At 42.5% G+C, this 7943-nt stretch overlaps 1 protein-coding gene across 3 annotated transcripts in view; it reads left to right on the top strand.

Moving 5' to 3' along the window:
• l1cama (L1 cell adhesion molecule, paralog a) overlaps positions 1-7943 on the top strand; it is a 35245-nt gene that overhangs the window by 24959 nt on the left and 2343 nt on the right. For all 3 annotated transcript variants that reach the window (XM_057320014.1, XM_057320013.1, XM_057320015.1), the window contains 20 exons: positions 77-199; positions 629-799; positions 1230-1344; positions 1466-1650; positions 1836-1967; positions 2104-2247; positions 2812-2923; positions 3142-3302; positions 3426-3585; positions 3678-3802; positions 4149-4250; positions 4680-4877; positions 5423-5493; positions 5654-5879; positions 5996-6111; positions 6398-6617; positions 6703-6825; positions 7024-7197; positions 7463-7576; positions 7712-7861. In XM_057320014.1, coding sequence (XP_057175997.1) covers positions 77-199; positions 629-799; positions 1230-1344; positions 1466-1650; positions 1836-1967; positions 2104-2247; positions 2812-2923; positions 3142-3302; positions 3426-3585; positions 3678-3802; positions 4149-4250; positions 4680-4877; positions 5423-5493; positions 5654-5879; positions 5996-6111; positions 6398-6617; positions 6703-6825; positions 7024-7197; positions 7463-7576; positions 7712-7861 — 2922 coding nt within the window. The remainder of the gene's footprint in view (positions 1-76; positions 200-628; positions 800-1229; positions 1345-1465; positions 1651-1835; positions 1968-2103; positions 2248-2811; positions 2924-3141; positions 3303-3425; positions 3586-3677; positions 3803-4148; positions 4251-4679; positions 4878-5422; positions 5494-5653; positions 5880-5995; positions 6112-6397; positions 6618-6702; positions 6826-7023; positions 7198-7462; positions 7577-7711; positions 7862-7943) is intronic.

Below are 7943 nucleotides of genomic sequence, written 5' to 3'. Positions count from 1 at the left end.
TCTCTCTCTCTCTCTCTCTCTCTCTCTCTCTCTCTCTCTCTCTCTCTCTCTCTCTCTCTCTCTCTCTCTCTCTCAGACACGCCCAGCCAACAGAAGGAAAAGAAGGTGTCAAAGAAAGTGGAGGAAGGAGAGAGTGTGGTGCTTCCCTGCTTTTCTCCTAACAGCACAGTGGCTCCAGTAATCCACTGGATGGACAAGAGTGAGTCGTCTTCTTTGCTTTTATATCAGCAGTTGTCGCCGCGGTGCACAGAATGTTCGCTATGGTGAAATGGTGGCACATTGATTTCATTATAAATTCACTTGATCACATACAGTACATCACAGTTTTACTGGCTTATAAAAGTTCACATTGCAAGCAGCATTGATATGGTGTTCAGCAGCATCTGTTCAAGTACAACATGACAGCTCTTCTCATCTCACAATTACAAACACTTCTGCTGCCGAAGTCTTGTGTTAAAAGGGTTTCTGAAAAGTGATGTCTGATAAAAGTGTATTTTTCATAATTTGTGTACCGTACCTGCAAATTTGCTTATAAAAGTGGCTGTTTTTATAACAGCATTATATATTGGCGAGATCCGATACATCAAACTGAGTCTTTTAGATTGACCCTCTTTTCTTTTTTTTGTAGGGCTGCGGCACATTCAGCAGAATGAGCGTGTGATTCAGGGCCTTGATGGGAACCTGTACTTCTCTCATGTGACTGTGGCAGACAACCGTGAAGACTACACCTGCAACACTCAGTTCCCCAGCGCCCGTATCATCATGCTCAAGGACCCCATCAAACTGACTGTGGTCCCCTGTAAGCAGCGAGATGGCTAGATAACTTTTTAGTGGCATTCTTTAGCAACAAAGATGTTTAATACATTACAGAAAACCACACACATTAAGCGTGATCCGCAAATGGAAGATGCATTATTTGTAGTTTGTCTCCATCAGCTCTGTATTTACCCTCAAGGAACATAATAAGAGCACAACGTAATGTTGAAAAAGTGTCTCTTTTTGTGGAATTCGAACCAGCAACCTTCTAGTTACCAGCCCAGATTTTCAACTGCTATGCCACAGCACCCCATCCCTTTAGCGTGTGAATTTGTCAGGCTGCTGTATTGCTTAACATCTAGCAGAGGCGGTTCTGTCTTGAGCTCAAATGGCATTGTTTATGCATGAGTTTTACTGTGTTCTCTCCTCTCCTCATTCCCCTCAGTAATTTCTTCTTTTATGTGTATCTGTAGCTAACTCAGTGGTGCGTAACAGAAGGCCACAAATGCTGCGACCCACCGGCTCCCGCAGCAGCTACCTGGTGCTCAGCGGCCAAACCCTGGAGCTGGAGTGCATCGTTCAGGGCCTGTAAGTACTGCTTTTGCTCTGACAGAATTATTTCCTTTTCTGCCACAAGAACAGCCCTTAATAAACTGTTTTGGCCTATAAGCTAATTTTACATTCAAATGAAAATCATCTCTCTGCTTAGACCTTCTCCCAAAATTCAGTGGATCAGGATCGATGGAGCCCTGTCCGAGTCACGTTCTTCCAAAGACAGCTTTGACAGAATTCTGCGCTTCAAGAACATCAATGAGTCTGACAGCGGCGAGTATCAATGTACCGCCACCAACGTGCAAGGCATCGCCACTCATACCTACAGCATCACTGTGGAAGGTATGCAGCACACCTCAACATCATATTCTCTGTGGATTTGGATGGGGCGGTGGGGATTTGTGGGCATCTGTTGGGAGAGACCCTGCGTGATTGTCATATAATTGTTGATTGGCTTATAAAGCTTTAATTATTGACCAGTATTGTGTATTGAGTAATATTGTGCATGTTGGGTTTGGTTTGTCTAGCTGCTCCATATTGGATCAAAGAACCAAAGAGCCAGTTGTATGCACCTGGAGAAACAGTCAAACTGGAATGCATGGCTGACGGCATTCCCAGCCCAGCGGTCACCTGGAGCATCAATGGGAATCCTCTTTCTGGTATCTGATCTATTTAAGGAAACAATGTTTTCTTGAATATTCTTGTCTCTTTGTGATTGTTTATGCTGAATTATCTTTTTCTCTTGAAATGTTGGATTAATCGTGTATTGACATACTGAGGTGTCTTTTGGTATAGACATAGACCCAGACCCCAGACGCACAGTGAAGCACGGCACACTTACCATGAAGAATGTGGAACGGAGTGACACCGCTGTGTATCAGTGCAACGCTGCCAATAAGCACGGAACGATTCTCATCAATGCCTACGTCTATGTTATAGGTGAGGACATTTTCAAAAGCACCTCTTAACTGTGTTTTTATTTATTTTTAGTAGTGCTTGCGAAGGCAAACATTATATCTAATAACCCGCCCCTTTGTGCGCCAGATTAATGAATCGGTACATGAAAGTCTAGATGAGTCACTTTCAGTGATCTAACTTGCCTTTTTTGCTTGTCGGGTTATAAAACAGGTGAACAAAAATCTCATAAACTCTCATAGAGGGATCATAATCGTGCCTACTATATGGATCAGATTGACAGAAATTTGTGGGTGAGGTATATTGACTTGGGCCAGTAAGGAACCACCTGGCAATGCTCTAGAAACCAGCCAGACGCCCATAGTAACCCCTTTTCAATGCCCTAGTAACCACCCAGATCACCCTAGCAACCACATACATTAGCAATAGGCTAACAACCAACTAAGCACCGCATAGCAGCACCCTAGTTTTATGGCTGTGAGTTTTGCATGGGTAGCACTCCTCAAATTTTCCCAGATAATGTAAAAATCTATTTTTATATGCGCGAAAGCTAGAAACTAAACAAGACTGAATTTCTTGTTTCTATAGAACTGCCTCCCCAGATCCTGACAGAAGATGGTCTCATGTACTCAGTGGCAGAAGGACAGAAGATTGAGCTGGCTTGCGAGACCTTTGGCTCCCCATGGCCCAGTGTCACATGGTGAGACAGACTTGATTCAGTGGGGTGTCTTTCCCGCACATGCCAGAACTGTCCTAGCCAGCTGCCCTGATTATTGGTTTGGGGAAGAGGCTTTCTAGGGATCAAAACATTACTATAGGCAGAATATCACAATAAGCGATTTTTCTCAATTGCCAATCTTGAGATGTTGTGCATGACAGCTGTCTGAAAAGGTTCAAGTGAATATCGTGTTTTTACAGGGAGGGGGAGTCCTGGGGTTCTCTGATCGCCAATCCCAGGATGATTCAGATATCTGATGGCTCTCTGCAGATCAACAACGCTTCCCTCAATGACAGCGGCCAGTACACGTGCACAGTCAAAAATGACAAAATCACCATCACCGCTGAGCTGGATGTACTCAGTGAGTTATGCATACAGGAATACACACAGTTTCACACATATTTGATTTATAACTCATATTTCATTCATAACGTAGCATTTAATAGATCATAATTGACTTAAAGAATATTTCGTTCTCTGTCAGACAAAACAGTCATTGTGAAGCCTCCGATAGCTCTGAGAATCCAGTTAGGGAAACCAGCTACCCTTACCTGTGAGTATCAGGTAGACTCCAGACAGGACACTCCTCAGGTCCAGTGGAGGAAGAACAACCAGAAGCTCTCAGAGTCTGTTGATTCCGACAAGTACGCTTATAGAACTTTCCTGACTTACTGTCTGCAATGAATAAGCTGAGCTCATGAAAGATTGTAAAAATGATTAACCATAAATGTCTTAGGTACATGATGGATGAGTCCACGCTCATAATTCCTGAGGTGGAGGAAGAGGATGAAGGGATTTATACCTGTGAGATCATTACCACTCTGGATGTGGCTGAAGCGAGCGGCTCCATTACTATCGTTGGTACGACACTATAATCTGTGAAACTATTTCTGTTCTCTGTGACAGGGCCATCTGCAGACCATAAACTGTACTTGTGAAAATTTATATACACTGCAAAAAATAAATGCGAGAGAATAAGAAATGCAATAAGATTTATGCTTTGTGCCAGTGATAAGATAAGATTTCTTTGTAATCAACATAGAAATGAATAAAACGACAAATGTAGGATTTTTGTTTATTCATTGATTTATTATTGTTCAGAGTATAAGGCTTATCTGTTTTGTTGAAAGCAGATGTAAAACATAACCTTTGAAAGCATATGTGCCGCCGCCTTACTGCCATCTTAACACTTGACCTCATTCATCAGACCGACCTGATCCCCCGACCCAAGTGCAGATGGTTGATCCGGAAGATCGCCGTGTTACCCTCAGCTGGACACCTGGAGATGATCACAACAGCCCTGTGCTAGGTAGAGTCATTTGGACTGTATACTATACACAATTGTTTACCATCATGGACATGTTTGTGTGCTTAGCCAGCATATGTCAATATTTCATACATTGATTTGTGTACCTTTAAATGTCAAATATGCAGTGAAAGCTTTGTGCAAGTGATATAAATTGTTGTCTGCTACTAGAAGAAAGAGTGATATTTACAATGTAAACAAAAATAGACACTAAAGCCATTACATTACAATGTATGTATGTATGCCATTGCATTAGGCAACAAAATATTCAACAAAAGTGCAATTGTAAACAAACCTTTTTCACAGAAAGAACCAAAAGTGGTTTTAAAAATGTAAAGTTTAAAAACTCTATTTGGAAGCACTATGCAATATATAATATCATTGACCTGATTTGCTCCTTGTCTTTGTATCTTTGTGTATTTGTGTGTCTAGAGTATTTGATTGAGTTTGAGGAGATTGGATCTGAAAGAAATGAATGGGAGGAACTGGTCCGTGTCTTGGGCAGCAAGCGGCGAGCTGTTCTTCCCCTGAAGCCTTTTATTTCCTATCGTTTTCGGGTCATTGCAATCAACGACATTGGCAAGAGTGACCCAAGCATGCAGACTGACCCCTACCACACACCAGCAGCTCGTAAGTAATGCTGAACGTCCCACTCAATAGATGGTGTGTGTGCGTGCGTGCGTGCGTGCGCGCGCACATGTGTACTTGTACATCTATATTTGTGAGGACCGGTTTGAGTTGTAGACCAGCGGTGTGAGGACAAGGAGAGTAAAGTGAGGACATTTTGGCCGATCCTCACTTCCAGAGACCCATTTAAAGGGCTGTTTGAGGGTGAAGACTTGGTTTTAGGCTTTAGGTTATAATTAGGTTTAGGGTAAGGGTTAGGGTCAGGCATGTAGTTCTGATGGTTAGGGTAACGGGCTAGAGATTGCATTGCATCAATGTATGTCCTCATAAAGATAGCTGCGTGTGTGTGTGCGTGTGTGTGTGTGTGCACATGTGTGTATTATTTAAAACTGACAAACATTTGGATGCATCTGATGTGTCCTTGGATTCTGGTACGACAGCCCGGTTTGTGTGTTTATATTTACCCACAGTGTGTGGCTGATGTGAAGTGACAGTTTTATTGCCATGTTAGAATGTGTTGGCACTCAGCTTTGATTTGTCCTCTACAGCTCCAGACATCAACCCTGAAGGTGTGCAAAGCGATTCCATCGAACCAGACACCCTTGTCATCACATGGAAGGTAAATTTTGCATTTTAAGGGTTCAGCCAAAACAAATCTGCCACCATCTACCTTCACAGTCTTATTTTTTTCCTTAGAGGAAACAATTCGACAACTCTGCTGTTCATAGAAAATACATGTTACCGAGTCCAAATCCCAATCTATGACTGTGTTTTTGTAGGAGTTGGACAGACAAAGTTCCAATGGACCAGGTTTTCGCTATAAGGTGATGTGGAGAAAGGCTGTGGGCAGCGGCCCCTCATTTCACATGAACACCACCACCTCCACACCCTTCATCGTCACAGATGTTGGCAACTTTACAGCTTTTGAAATTAAAGTGCAAGCTGTCAATGACATGGGAGATGGTCCAGATCCCAAATCCACCATCGGATACTCTGGAGAGGACTGTGAGTTAGCTTGTTTGATCATTTTCCTTTTTCTCGGAAATCACACTAAATACTTTTATGTTCAAGAATATGTCTATATTAATAGCAATTTGATCTTGGATTTTATTTTCTGATAGACCCTCTCGAGTCCCCTCTGGATGTGGGCGTGGATTTGATTAACAGCACAGCTATTAAAGTGACGTGGGCACCTGTGAACAAAGAAACTGTGAGGGGTCTTCTGCAGGGATACAAGGTAGCATGCTGTGTTTCAAGTCTACAAGCTGCATCTATTAACATGAGTGTAAAGTTAGAATACATTTTATTATTTTATTTTATTTTATTTGCGATTACCATCAGAATAATGAATGTCGTTAACTTTAGTTGCATTTACATCAGCAGAGTTGGCACTCATTTGTTGGCAGAGTTGGCACTGCATTTACATCAGCACTCTCATCTCTGGCCATATCTATAGATAAACCCTGCTTTCTAGAAGATATCTTTGAAGATTTGTCAAACTTTAAACCCTCCATCTTTTACAGATCTATCTCATGCACTATGGCCCTGAAAGCAGACACCTTCGACGAGAGCGTGTTAGGGAGGGAAAGCCGACCAATGTCTCAGTTGTGCTGACGACAAACACAAAGAAGACTCTGGGAGATCTACAGCCCTACTCGCACTACGCCCTGAGTGTCAGTGCCTTCAACAATAAAGGAGAAGGACCCCAGTCGGAACCCCTCACTTTCCACACGCCGGAGGGAGGTAAGACAGAGACGCATGGAAAATAGATGAAAACGAGGGCGGTGCGATGAGAGAGAGCATCTAACAATATCGTCTGTTGTTTCAGTACCTGGTCCTCCATCATCTCTGCTGCTGGATAGCCCATCAGAAACAGAAATTACCCTGCATTGGACTCCGCCTACCCAGCCAAACGGAGTTCTGATTGGATATGTACTGCAGTATCAACAAAGTACGTCAGCTGATGTATAATTCATGCTTGTCCAGAGTTTGTTCAACTGCCTGATACAATTCGCAATGATTGACTGAAATAAAATGGAGTATTTTTAAACATACAAAAATATCTAATAGCAATTGCTTATGTGGTAGGTTAAAGTCTAAACATAAAAGATTTTGCACGTTTTATTTGCCTTTTCTCTTTTCTTCGTAGTTGGCAATAAAGACAGTCCTATGCAGGAGGAAATGATTGATGGACACAGTGCATCGAACTTCACCTTAAAGAAGCTTGACCGTCACAGTCGGTACCGATTCTACCTGCAGGGGCGCACCGCTCCTGGACAAGGCCTGTCAATCATCAGAGAGGGTGCCACCACACTGGACGGAGGTCGGCCACTTTTTTTCATCAATTGATTAAATGTGGAGTCTGGGCGTAGAGTTGCATCTAACTCGCTGTTAAGGGTCAAGGTGATACCTAAGACAGGATGCTCATTTGTGCTCATTGTACTGTGTCTTTTTAATGAAAGAAAATAGGTTTCCAAGGTAGATATTGTTTTAACCACTTTGTCGTGTGTGTTTGAGACGCAGTGTAACAAACAACGGTAGATTTAAGGGCCTCTCTGTCTGACATGTTTCTGTTTGTGTCTGAACAGGTCCCCCCTCCAACATTAGCTTTTCGATCGGAGAGTCATCAGTCAACCTGACCTGGGCGCCGAAAGAAAGACAGAGGAACGTTGCTTTCCTTATTGAGTACCTGAAAAAGGATGGTAAGTGCTGTATAGACAAGACATGCGTGCAAAATAACACCATTCAAAGAAATGAGGAACTAATAGCTGTTCTTTTATATACTAGCTCTTTAGTTATCCAGTTTTGTTGTATTTGTGTTGTATTTTGTGTTATAGGTTGGAGCAAATGGAAGACTTCAGAAAGAGTGAACACCTCTCAGTCTTTCTACACACTACAGGGGCTCCAGCCCGGATCCCAGTATAGTCTGCGCTTTAACTTCAGCAACAACACTTTCTATAAAACTGAGATTGTGACGGGAGGAGCAAGTAATTAAAAACCACAATGACTTCCATAATGTTGTTTGCACTGATGTCCTATTTCTGCGCAGACCACCAACAAGCTTTTATC

This window comes from Triplophysa rosa, linkage group LG21, assembly GCF_024868665.1.
Source record: "Triplophysa rosa linkage group LG21, Trosa_1v2, whole genome shotgun sequence".
Taxonomy (NCBI): domain Eukaryota; kingdom Metazoa; phylum Chordata; class Actinopteri; order Cypriniformes; family Nemacheilidae; genus Triplophysa; species Triplophysa rosa.
The sequence above is the reverse complement of the archived record's forward strand: the minus strand, read 5'-3'. Positions and strand labels throughout refer to the sequence as shown.